Raw genomic sequence first — 13,267 nt, 5'->3', positions numbered from 1 at the left:
CGCTGAGCCGTTTTTAATTATTAATTACCGTGCGGGTCTACATTGGGTTCATTTTGCCCTCCGAGTTTGGCACGGTTTCTTTTATTAAGTGTGTGTTTGGAGCAGGGGGAGCGCTTCTGTAAATATAAACACAATGTTTCCCTCATATAAAGAGCCGTACAGGAAGTACGAAGCTGTCGGTGCGCGGAGGCGCCGCTCTGTGGTTAATAGAGGCGCGGGTGACGCGCCGGTCCGCTCCGCAGTGACGATCCGGTCCGGGTTTTCCTGCGGCCCGGCGAACTCTCCGCTCAGATCACTATTAGTGAATCACAGGGGGGGGGACTTGGATTGATTCATTAAGGAGCCCCCACACCGGTTTGCATTCTGCCAAATCAGCCAAGAAGCCAATCAAAGCAAGAAGCCAATCAAAGCAAGAAGCCAATCAAAGCAAGAAGCCAATCAAAGCAAGAGCCAATCAAAGCAAGAAGCCAATCAAAGCAAGAAGCCAATCAAAGCAAGGCTGCGGGAAGACTTTACATCTGTTTGCAAACACAGTGATTCTTAAATTATGGGTTGTTGGTTTTTTGGTAACCCAGGAATGCAAATTGATGCGAAGTGTTTTCACAAGTCTTGCGTCGCATTGCGTTCAGTGGCATGCTTCGTGGGGGGTTTATGTTTAAATACCCCGAACCTGTTTGGACGGGTAGCCCCGCGTGTGCAATGCGAAAGCACCGTGACGCGTTAAAGGCGCGATGATTATTATGCTCTAAATGTAGACGGTTTGGTGGATGGATTGGCCCGGTTTGAATGGCTCTGTTATAACAGGGAAGTTGTGGATGAATATATGAGTGAATAGAGCAGTACTGTCGAGAGCCACTGCGTTCGTGCTCTCGTGTAAGCGCGCTTCTATTGTGGGAGTCCTGGCCTCATTGGATCGGAATTGTGAATGGGGTATAATTGCTATTCAAACAATTCCTCTGTGTTCACATTAGTTTCATTCGTATAGATATTGATGTTTGGCGACGACCCCCCCCCCCCCCCCCCCCCCCCCCCCCCCCCCCCTCCCCTCCTCTAGGTGTTGAATGAGCGGCGAGTCCCTACACACGGAGCCCAGCCCGGCGTGAATGATGCAGAATACAAATGTGAACTGCAATGTCACAGAGAGAGAGAGAGAGAGGAGAGGAGAGGAGGAGGAGGAGGGAGGAGGAGGAGAGAGGGGGAGCGCGCTCGCATTACTGGGTCACGTTTGTCTTACAGGGAGACGGATTAATTGTGTTTTTCACAGGAAAAAATGAAGAGCTACACAGATCAAACTCTGTGCCCTTTGCATTAAAAGGTATTTTTAAATCCACAGTACTGGAAGAGGGAGTCTGGGTGTTTTTTTCTCGTTACAGCGATGCAGCCTGATGTAATTGTGGTTTAGAAAGACTGAGTTATTTAGATTGTCCGGGTCAGTGTCCTCGCCGCCGCTGGACTCAGGTGAAGGAAGGAGATATCGAGATATCTTGCAGGTCTGGCCGAGGAGATGGAAAGCGCATTTCCTCCGGGATTAATTATATATTATTTGCATTCTGAATGATTCACGCGTTACTAGAGTACACATTACCTGATAATATAAAAATAAAGCATTTTCTCAGCTGAGATCTCGAATTAGACTGAACACCTTCCCAGGAGAGAGGGATACAGAGAGGGAGCGAGGAAGACGGGAGATCCGGAACTTTATTTGTAAGAAAGGGGAGCAGAGCCGCGACCCCGCTCGAGTTTCGTGTTTTTAGGAAGACCTCAGAAGCGAGCCTCCATGAATGTCGCCCCACTACGCGGACCTTTTCCAAACGATAGCGGCTCCCTTGACTAATAAAAGCGGGCGATTGAAGCGGACAAGCCGTTGGTGTGGGATTTTTGATGCATGCGAGCTGTAACACCATGATCTTTATGATTCTCGGGGCTTCTGTTGTTATGGTAAGAGGATTCTTTTCCACTCTCCTGCTTCTTTATTTTCAGCGGTTATTAGCATGCAGTAAAGCAGCGACACACCATGGGTGCAACATACCGTGCATGCAAACAACAGGACGCTGTAAACAATATCTAGATGTGCTTTTGATCTCTTTGCTGGAATACTAAATGCTTTATTCCGTTTTTAAAACTAACCCCCAGTTTGTTTAGCAATTATTACTAGAGTCACTTGTTTTATTCCACATCCAGAGTTGACCAGATGCCTTGGTTGTCGGCTCTTACAGGCAATAGCGTGCTTAATGGACATGAATGCACTACTGGATCGCTTTCACAATTATATCTTACCGCATTTAAGAGGGGAGGATCGCGTCTGTCATTGCAACTGTGGAAGGTAAAAACACCAAAAAAACAAAGACACCGCGCTAATGTTATGAGATCATCTCTTTATTTATTTATCCATGAATGCATATTCCAGATCAAGCAGATTTCTGTCGCTGTGTGATAGCGCTGATTAATAACATTCACGTTGCTAACCCAAGCCGTGCACTGCTGCGTTGTGTGTGACGCGTGTCGTGTGGCTGGGTGGGCTCCACACGCTACTCGCTCGCTTACATGTATGTGTATTTTTGGTAAGGTTGCTGCCGATGCCTTTGTGGCGACAGAAATCTCCTTGAGCTCTCTGCATGACTCGAATGCATTCCTGCGTGTGTGTGCGTGTGTGTGGAAGTATTATAGCCTGGAACAGCAATGAAAGCACAGACTCGGTCACTCAGTCGCGCTTTTAACTGGCACACACACCGTGCAGCCCCTTGGTAAGGCTGGCATCAAGGTGACTGTGAGGGTTTTAAGCTGGCATTCATTTCCTCAATGATACAGTATTTGATGGTCGAGGGAAAGGTTCGTCCTGTCGTTTCGGATTCCTCAAGCCGGGCTGAGTCCGCGCCCCCTGGACGGGCTCACTCACCCGCTCCCCCTCTCCCATGAGAGTGAACGATACTCAAGCCCCACACTGTGGAGTGTTAATATTCGGTCCTGCTTTACTATGCATTCGCCCGATATTCAGAGCAATGCCCTTCACACTGATCACAGCTGACACAGCTGCACAAACTGCAGTAAGTCTAGCAGCTGCCTGTAACACGTATCGGTCACGTTTTTCTAATCCTACGAGGACAAAATGGTCCCCAGAAGCACCCACGTCGCGCCTCTGTCGGTAGTAGCGTGATGATTGGGTGGTATTTTTGGGACCCGTTTTATATCAATTCAGATCTTTAGGGTTACGTCTGTTTTTGTGAAAGGCGACCTTGTGGCTGTAGTTTAGAAGAGGCGAATTCAATTTGAAGGATCAGATAAATTACCATTTCTGGGAAGTGTGTGTGTATGATTGCATATGCAAAGTATATATGTATAAACTATACATTATATAGATGCATATGTAATATATCATTTTTGAGTAACAGATGGATTGTGAATATCATTTTGTATTTAGGACTGTAGCCAGTGGATGCATTTTACAATCTCTAATCTGCATGCATGTCTATTAGAAACATGTGCATGAGTAAACAGAGACACATAAACACTGTACTGTATGGATATTTCCACTGCATGTGTTCTATACATAGTATATGTTTATGTAATTCGTTCTCTGTGTGTATATACACACGTACATACATACAGCACATACATGTATGTATTATATATGTACACGCATGTGTACTGGTTGCAGTGCATGTATATCCGTACTGTATATATGAATTTGAGTATTGAAAGCCAGGCTCTCAGAACCCCAGCCTGGGCAGCAGCCCTGCCTCTGCTCTCACCTGCAGGCAGTGTGGCAGAGGCATACACACAGTAATATCATGTAATAATATCTTTATTTTTATGTAGCACCTTTCATACTGGACCAATAACTACACTCGTTACAAGCAGGCACTCAGAAGCACAGAGTCACACACACACAGCTTCCACACACGTTACACTTTGTAGTACATACAGGCTAATAAGTGAACACCACCATCTCACTCATATTTGTGTGCAAACAGAGCACACCTTTTTGAAAGTCCTTGTTAAGAAATGCTATTGAGACATACAAATGTGTGACATTATACAGTGACATAGACACACACTCACGCAGGTTTGTTTACAGTGTTCATGAGGACTTTGCATTGATTCTCACTTTATTTTTATTTACTCTACCAGAGGACTTTGCATTGATTCTCACTTTATTTTTGATTTACTATTGTGCCATTAACTCTACAGTCACAAGAACAAAGTGACTCCACTACAGGGATCCCACTGTGCCATTAGAGTGAACTCTACCAGACTAGCACATGATCCCACTGTGCCATTAGAGTGAACTCTACCAGACTAGCACGTGATCCCACTGTGCCATTAGAGTGAACTCTACCAGACTAGCACGTGATCCCACTGTGCCATTAGAGTGAACTCTGACTAGCACGTGATCCCACTGTGCCATTAGAGTGAACTCTACCAGACTAGCACGGATCCCACTGTGCCATTAGAGTGAACTCTACCAGACTAGCACGAGATCCCACTGTGCCATTAGAGTGAACTCTACCAGACTAGCACATGATCCCACTGTGCCATTAGAGTGAACTCTACCAGACTAGCACGAGATCCCACTGTGCCATTAGAGTGAACTCTACCAGACTAGCACATGATCCCACTGTGCCATTAGAGTGAACTCTACCAGACTAGCACAAGATCCCACTGTGCCATTAGAGTGAACTCTACCAGACTAGCACGTGATCCCACTGATGTGCCATTAGAGTGAACTCTGCCAGACTAGCACGATCCCACTGTGCCATTAGAGTGAACTCTACCAGACTAGCACGTCCCACTGTGCCATTAGAGTGAACTCTACCAGACTAGCACGTGATCCCACTGTGCCATTAGAGTGAACTCTACCAGACTAGCACGTGATCCCACTGTGCCATTAGAGTGAACTCTGCCAGACTAGCACGTGATCCCACTGTGCCATTAGAGTGAACTCTACCAGACTAGCACGAGATCCCACTGTGCCATTAGAGTGAACTCTACCAGACTAGCACGTGATCCCACTGTGCCATTAGAGTGAACTCTACCAGACTAGCACGAGATCCCACTGTGCCATTAGAGTGAACTCTACCAGACTAGCACGAGATCCCACTGTGCCATTAGAGTGAACTCTACCAGACTAGCACGTGATCCCACTGTGCCATTAGAGTGAACTCTTAGAGTGAACCAGACTAGCACGTGATCCCACTGTGCCATTAGAGTGAACTCTACCAGACTAGCACGTGATCCCACTGTGCCATTAGAGTGAACTCTACCAGACTAGCACGTGATCCCACTGTGCCATTAGAGTGAACTCTACCAGACTAGCACGTGATCCCACTGTGCCATTAGAGTGAACTCTAGACTAGCACAAGATGAACTCTACCAGACTAGCACGAGATGATCCCACTGTGCCACTGTGCCATTAGAGTGAACTCTACCAGACTGTTTCTTGTGTTATTTGTCTGGTCCAGCTCAGAATCCTTCTGCAGACGTTCTCTGGTCATGGTGCTTCTCTACTGACTCACAGGTGCTAAAGCAGTTAAACTAGCAGTATTGTAAATGGTAGAGTATGTGCATTTGAATAATACAACTATTATCCAGAGCTGAAAGAGCACTCCTCCCTGAGACCCTGGAAGACTCGTGAAACAAATACTGTTAGTCTGAACAGCGTTTCTCAGAGGCTGCTCTCTGCAGAGGAAGCCAGAGGCAGGGCAGGGCAGGGCAGGGCAGGGCTTGCTCCAGGGGAACAGGCAACAACTCCACGGCTCGGCATCCTCTCAAAGAGATCTTGGGTACCAGCGGCACCTATTCAAACTCTCTGAAGACTCATTTAAACTCTGTTCTCATGTCTATATAACATCACTAAGATGCTGGTCTACCCTCTCACATTACAGACATCTCAACACTGCAGTATTTCCGTGGTTGCAGGATTGGCGAATGCAAAACATTCAGACTCAAATTAGAGTTGTGTCATTAGTGACTGTGCCATCCATTAAACTGCTTCAAGCTGATAGATTCCTTTATATTGACAAGCTGTTCAGTGTGGAACAATACAGGCAGGTAATACAAGTGAATAGCCAGGTTTCAAAACCACTCTAAAATTAAATATCTACATTTTACTTGAAAACCAATTCTTACTAGAAGCAAGCGTCTCTTTGTATGAATTTGCTGACAGTTTGAAATGCACCTGTGCTGGTTTAATGACCTGCATGGTTTCTTTCTTCATGTATTCTTAGTGATTTGGGTATTCCTTGTTTGTAAATGTTATGTAATTCCTCTAAATGGACCCTTTGAAATGACAGCTGTGTAACGACTCTATAAAGCAGCCCCCGATCTCTGTTTAAACATTGCTACACCGCTCACAGCAAAATCCTTTCTAACTGCACTTTGAATTCAATACTAGCAGCGAGGAATCAAAAAACAATTACCAGAGCAGGCAGGGAAAACACACACGTCCATATTTCATATTATAAATAGTGAAGACAATGAAATCTTCTAAAGGGTATTCATGTTATAAATCAGAAACTCTTCTCTCCCTCTCCCCTGAACCTCGCCTTCTTATTCTTCCACTCCCTCTCTGTTTCACACTGCACCTCCTCTCCTCTTTGCTGTCCCTTCTCTGCTCTCCTCCCCGTCTCCCCGGCAGGCACCATCTGCACTATGTAATCCCCTACGATGGAGACCAGTCTCTGGTGGACTCCTCTGAGAATTACTTTGTGAGTGACAGCGTCACCAAGCAGGAGATCGACCTGATGCTGGGGCTGCTGCTGGGGTTCTGTATCAGCTGGCTGCTGGTGTGGCTGGATGGAGCTCTGCACTGCGCTGTGAGGGCGTGGCGAGCCAGCCGGCGCTACGGTGAGTACAGGGGCCTGGGAGAGACTATAGGGGTCTGGGGTGAGGGTACAGGGGCCTGGGAGAGAGTATAGGGGTCTGGGGTGAGGGTACAGGGGTCTGGGATGAGGGTACCAGGGTCTGGGGTGAGGGTACAGGGGCCTGGGAGAGAGTACAGGGGTCTGGGGTGAGGGTACAGCGGCCTGGTGAGAGAGTATAGGGGTCTGGGGGAGGGTACAGGGGCCTGGGAGAGATCACAGGGATCTGGGTAGAGGGTACAGGGGCCTGGGGAGAGGGATAGCTGGGGCTCTCAAATCTGGATTGCTGCACACTGTAGATGTGTTTCTCTCTTCACTCTAATAGAAATGTTGAGTGTTAAAGATTCTTGCAGCTCTGTCTTACCACTGGTACAATAAAGCTGGGTTTGGGGAGCACACAATTATTCAATATCTTGAAGCAGCCTGAGCAGCTGAAAGGTGGAAGCTTTACCTCTGAGACTCCTGCTCTCATCAGTGTACTACACTGGCTGATAAAGGCTGCTATTCCACCACTGTGCATTAGCAGCAGTGCAGCTCTGATACAAGCACATTCCCACAGCTGGACAGGAGCAGTGGGGCCGAGAGTTTGGATGAAGAAAGCCAGTGTACAAACATGCACAGAGGAGCTGTGTGAGCTGGACAGCATTCCCTCCCTGTGACGTCTTCAAACTGGGATTGGGGCTGGAGACTTGCAGTTTGCTTTCATGGCCAGGATTTAGTAACAAGGCACTGCTGCAGGCAGCTGAAAGGGAGGAATTGAACCTTTCCAAATGTTACAGAATCGTTTGTTTGGGGTCCACTTGAACAGGCACATGTTGCAATTCATTTCATACATGTTAGCGATAATGGATTTGAATCGCCCCTGGATCATCTTTAATGGAAGTCACGCATTATAACACACTGCTTGCCTCGTTTCTGGTAAAGACGCAGACGTGTCTGAGTTTCGTTCATCGCGGTTTTCTTTTGAAGTGTCTCCAATCGCATGACAGTAGTTTGTTGTTTTGCTCACCTCCTCACGCTGATGTTTTGTATGCGTTTCTAGTGGCTCCCGTGCTCCTCAGTTCACACGGTAGCCACGCTGCACAGCTCTGCTGAGTTGCTGTTTTGTTTCTGATTCAGTTGCTGAGATGAAGAGTCTCTGCAGTTCTTATTGTGGAGCTGTACTGGCGCTCGCTGTGTTACTGTTTTCAAAATCCAAACCCGGGTAGTAAAAAGAGACCCAGGTAGCATTGGGTAATTTAAAACCCAGGTTTGACCCGTGCCATCCTCTGATCTATCTATATATCTATCTATATATATAAGAAACAATGCTGTGGTCCCTACACATTTCTCAGTGATGATTTATCAGTGTGGAATTAACTAGCTCATGCAGCTATCTGCACGGCTGGCACTGCTCTCTATAAATCTGTGTAACATTCACAATGGTGAATAAGATGAATGGAGGGTCATTCAGCAGCTCCGTGTTCCTGAGGTGCGTTTGAAGAAGCTGGACAGGGAGCTGGACTCCTGTGAGCCATCCTCTCTGCCTGTCAGAGCCCTGCTACATCAGATTGGCTTCCTCTCTGCTGTTTACAGGGCTGACCTGAGAGAGCTGTACAAAGGGTAGAGCTCATTGTTATTAGTGTGCAGGGGGTGTGTGTGTGTCTGTGTTTGTGTGTCAGTTTGTGTGACCTGTTTCAGTTCCTGATATAGTAACAGTGTCATGGCTCTAGACTCTTCCTCCAGTCTCTGCAGAGACTCACACCCTCCAGCCTGCCAGCTGGGAAACACAGCTGGATCCACTGGCATTAGAAATGCACGTTGCAAACATGTGGGCCTGGAACTTGCTCGTAGGACAGGAAATGTTCCAGCTCTGCTTGGTAACCACGCGACTGCATTAAGGGTGTGCTTTCTTAGTGTGAGTGTTTGATTTGTCAGCATGTGTGTTGCCTATTAGATTCAGTGTGAAAAACACAACTCCCACCACTGACTGCCCCCCTGTATACAATAGATGTGCGTTGAGTTCATTTGAAATTCTGAGAAGCTTGGTATCTCTCACTCTGCTCCACCAGCAGCGCTGGATCATTGGAGCCGCTTCGTCACGGTTTAATTAAAGTGATGGGATTCAAATGAAAAAGTAAAGCCACTTCCCTGCTGCGAGATCCCTGGATCTGCATTGCACCAGCGGCTCAACAGCACAGGAACTGCTTCCAACTGCAAGAGCACATTGTACTCTGTACCAATTCCAAGCATTTCTTTATTTCTTCAAATCAATGTGGCAATAAACAATAATTCCTTTTCTCTCTCTCTCTCCCTGCCTTCACACTCGTTCCATCTCTCTCCCTCTCTTGTCACTCACTCCATCTCTGTACCTCTCTCCCTCTCCCTTCGTCGCTCTCTCCATTTCCTCGTGACCGACTCCCTCCCCTCCCCTTTCCTTTCTACTTTCTTACTCTGTCGTTCCCTGTTTGTCCAACATCAACGTGCCTGTGCCCCCTCCCTCCCTCTCCCCCTGCAGACTCCCCCGCCTGGTCCTGGCTGCCCCGGTTCTGTAACCTGCGGGAGTTGCGGCGTCCCGCGGCGCTGCGCCAGTTCGAGGACTCCAGCGGGAACATGGTGCACATCAAACAGAAGCTGTACCACAACGGGCACCCCAGCCCTCGCCACCTCTGAGCAGCGCCCTCCGAACAGAGCCTTCCACCAGCGCTCTCGCCAGGCCTTTCCAACTGAATTTCTTGGGAATGTGTATGAATCTGGGATGGGGTGTTTGGGTTGGACTGTGTTGGCTAATTTAGATCTTTTTGTTGTTAGGGGGTGGGCAGAAAAAAAGAAAAATGGGTTAACCCCTCGTTGACCTCCGGAATCGTGTGTTTCTGATGCCTCCAGTTGTGTCCCCTGTATCGTGTGTCGTCTGCTCCAGCAGTGTAACAATCACATAGAGCCAAGGAGCGGGACTGAGCAGGGGAGAGGGGTGCAGCTACCAGGGAGCTCAAAGTGGAATCGTTTTAGGGGAAATTGGCAAGATAACGTTCTTCAGATGAAGTTTCTTTCTGCACACCTCTGTTACTTGTTCTGTTTTACTCTACAAAAAATAATGAAGAAAAATGAAAAAATATAACGTTTAAATCCAAACCACTGGCAAGCACAAGAAAAGGAGAGGAGGTTTAGGGATCCTGGCAGCCCGGCCATTGCACTGTGCACATCACCGGCACCACTCTACATGTGCATAAAGAGAACCAAACGAAACCAACTCAAACAAACGCAGGGACCTGTTCTGGAAGTTCATTCTGTCATGTCCTATTCTACAACCACCTAGAGGGGGCAGCATCGGTCTCATCTGACTCCAACCAGTGTACTGGTGGGAAAGGGACCTGGTCCAGAGCTGACAGCCCCTGTCTCAGGATTCCTGCCTGCAGCCTCTCCTCTTCCTGAGGGGGAGCCTTGAGAGAAGGAAAGGGACCTGGTCCAGAGCTGACAGCCCCTGTCTCAGGATTCCTGCCTGCAGCCTCTCCCCTTCCTGAGGGGGAGATGAGAGAGGAAAGGGACCTGGTCCAGAGCTGACAGCCCCTGTCTCAGGATTCCTGCCTGCAGCCTCTCCCCTTCCTGAGGGGGAGACGAGAGAGGAAAGGGACCTGGTCCAGAGCTGACAGCCCCTGTCTCAGGATTCCTGCCTGCAGCCTCTCCCCTTCCTGAGGGGGAGATGAGAGAGGAAAGGGACCTGGTCCAGAGCTGAGAGCCCCTGTCTCAGGATTCCTGCCTGCAGCCTCTCCCCTTCCTGAGGGGGAGATGAGAGAGGAAAGGGACCTGGTCCAGAGCTGACAGCCCCTGTCTCAGGATTCCTGCCTGCAGCCTCTCCCCTTCCTGAGGGGGAGATGAGAGAGGAAAGGGACCTGGTCCAGAGCTGACAGCCCCTGTCTCAGGATTCCTGCCTGCAGCCTCTCCCCTTCCTGAGGGGGAGATGAGAGAGGAAAGGGACCTGGTCCAGAGCTGACAGCCCCTGTCTCAGGATTCCTGCCTGCAGCCTCTCCCCTTCCTGAGGGGGAGATGAGAGAGGAAAGGGACCTGGTCCAGAGCTGACAGCCCCTGTCTCAGGATTCCTGCCTGCAGCCTCTCCCCTTCCTGAGGGGGAGATGAGAGAGGAAAGGGACCTGGTCCAGAGCTGACAGCCCCTGTCTCAGGATTCCTGCCTGCAGCCTCTCCCCTTCCTGAGGGGGAGATGAGAGAGGAAAGGGACCTGGTCCAGAGCTGACAGCCCCTGTCTCAGGATTCCTGCCTGCAGCCTCTCCCCTTCCTGAGGGGGAGACTGGTCCAGAGCTGACCCCCTGTCTCAGGATTCCTGCCTGCAGCCTCTCCCCTTCCTGAGGGGGAGATGAGAGAGGAAAGGGACCTGGTCCAGAGCTGACAGCCCCTGTCTCAGGATTCCTGCCTGCAGCCTCTCCCCTTCCTGAGGGGGAGATGAGAGAGGAAAGGGACCTGGTCCAGAGCTGACAGCCCCTGTCTCAGGATTCCTGCCTGCAGCCTCTCCCCTTCCTGAGGGGGAGATGAGAGAGGAAAGGGACCTGGTCCAGAGCTGACAGCCCCTGTCTCAGGATTCCTGCCTGCAGCCTCTCCCCTTCCTGAGGGGGAGATGAGAGAGGAAAGGGACCTGGTCCAGAGCTGACAGCCCCTGTCTCAGGATTCCTGCCTGCAGCCTCTCCCCTTCCTGAGGGGGAGACGAGAGAGGAAAGGGACCTGGTCCAGAGCTGACAGCCCCTGTCTCAGGATTCCTGCCTGCAGCCTCTCCCCTTCCTGAGGGGGAGACGAGAGAGGAAAGGGACCTGGTCCAGAGCTGACAGCCCCTGTCTCAGGATTCCTGCCTGCAGCCTCTCCCCTTCCTGAGGGGGAGATGAGAGAGGAAAGGGACCTGGTCCAGAGCTGACAGCCCCTGTCTCAGGATTCCTGCCTGCAGCCTCTCCCCTTCCTGAGGGGGAGATGAGAGAGGAAAGGGACCTGGTCCAGAGCTGCCCCTGTCTCAGGATTCCTGCCTGCAGCCTCTCCCCTTCCTGAGGGGGAGATGAGAGAGGAAAGGGACCTGGTCCAGAGCTGACAGCCCCTGTCTCAGGATTCCTGCCTGCAGCCTCTCCCCTTCCTGAGGGGGAGATGAGAGAGGAAAGGGACCTGGTCCAGAGCTGACAGCCCCTGTCTCAGGATTCCTGCCTGCAGCCTCTCCCCTTCCTGAGGGGGAGATGAGAGAGGAAAGGGACCTGGTCCAGAGCTGACAGCCCCTGTCTCAGGATTCCTGCCTGCAGCCTCTCCGCTTCCTGAGGGGGAGATGAGAGAGGAAAGGGACCTGGTCCAGAGCTGACAGCCCCTGTCTCAGGATTCCTGCCTGCAGCCTCTCCCCTTCCTGAGGGGGAGATGAGAGAGGAAAGGGACCTGGTCCAGAGCTGACAGCCCCTGTCTCAGGATTCCTGCCTGCAGCCTCTCCCCTTCCTGAGGGGGAGATGAGAGAGGAAAGGGACCTGGTCCAGAGCTGACAGCCCCTGTCTCAGGATTCCTGCCTGCAGCCTCTCCCCTTCCTGAGGGGGAGATGAGAGAGGAAAGGGACCTGGTCCAGAGCTGACAGCCCCTGTCTCAGGATTCCTGCCTGCAGCCTCTCCCCTTCCTGAGGGGGAGATGAGAGAGGAAAGGGACCTGGTCCAGAGCTGACAGCCCCTGTCTCAGGATTCCTGCCTGCAGCCTCTCCCCTTCCTGAGGGGGAGATGAGAGAGGAAAGGGACCTGGTCCAGAGCTGACAGCCCCTGTCTCAGGATTCCTGCCTGCAGCCTCTCCCCTTCCTGAGGGGGAGATGAGAGAGGAAAGGGACCTGGTCCAGAGCTGACAGCCCCTGTCTCAGGATTCCTGCCTGCAGCCTCTCCCCTTCCTGAGGGGGAGATGAGAGAGGAAAGGGACCTGGTCCAGAGCTGACAGCCCCTGTCTCAGGATTCCTGCCTGCAGCCTCTCCGCTTCCTGAGGGGGAGATGAGAGAGGAAAGGGACCTGGTCCAGAGCTGACAGCCCCTGTCTCAGGATTCCTGCCTGCAGCCTCTCCCCTTCCTGAGGGGGAGATGAGAGAGGGGTTTTGACTTCACGATAATGAAAAACTGAAAACACTGTAATTCAAACCCCAGATTCCACTTGACAATGTGAAACCAGAATATCAGCCTCCTGCTCCTTTCTCTTTAAATACATTTCATGTGTCTTTATACCTCGTTGATTTATATATTTAAAATATGAATTTACACATAATCAGAAGAATTGAGTGCGGGGGTATTTAACCCTCTTGCTGTCAGCGTGGATCTATTATTTACTGGCCCCAGACCCGCCCCATTGTGGGCAGACAGTGGGAGTCACACCAGCAGTGTATGTGGCTTCACGGCACTATATTTAGCCTGTAGTTTGATCAGAACATCT

The 13,267-nt window shown here is 50.2% G+C and overlaps 1 protein-coding gene across 2 annotated transcripts; it reads left to right on the top strand.

The window, feature by feature from the left end:
- Positions 1 to 1,163: 1,163 nt before the first annotated feature.
- Positions 1,164 to 9,561, top strand: LOC121307980 (transmembrane protein 240-like). Of its 2 annotated transcripts, none has more exons than XM_041240265.1 (4): positions 1,164 to 1,938; positions 2,182 to 2,323; positions 6,635 to 6,843; positions 9,355 to 9,561. In XM_041240265.1, the coding sequence occupies exons 2-4, from the start codon at positions 2,232 to 2,234 to the stop codon at positions 9,507 to 9,509; spliced, it is 456 nt and encodes a 151-aa protein (XP_041096199.1). In that variant the 5' UTR covers positions 1,164 to 1,938; positions 2,182 to 2,231; the 3' UTR covers positions 9,510 to 9,561. The 2 variants fall into 2 exon arrangements, with proteins under 2 accessions (XP_041096199.1, XP_041096198.1); XM_041240264.1 differs by having other exon boundaries at positions 1,165 to 1,938; positions 2,217 to 2,323.
- The last annotated feature ends 3,706 nt before the right edge of the window (positions 9,562 to 13,267 follow it).

Source organism: Polyodon spathula, unplaced genomic scaffold, assembly GCF_017654505.1.
Source record: "Polyodon spathula isolate WHYD16114869_AA unplaced genomic scaffold, ASM1765450v1 scaffolds_66, whole genome shotgun sequence".
Taxonomy (NCBI): domain Eukaryota; kingdom Metazoa; phylum Chordata; class Actinopteri; order Acipenseriformes; family Polyodontidae; genus Polyodon; species Polyodon spathula.
Note: the sequence above shows the minus strand (reverse complement) of the source record. Positions and strands in the feature narration are given on the sequence as shown.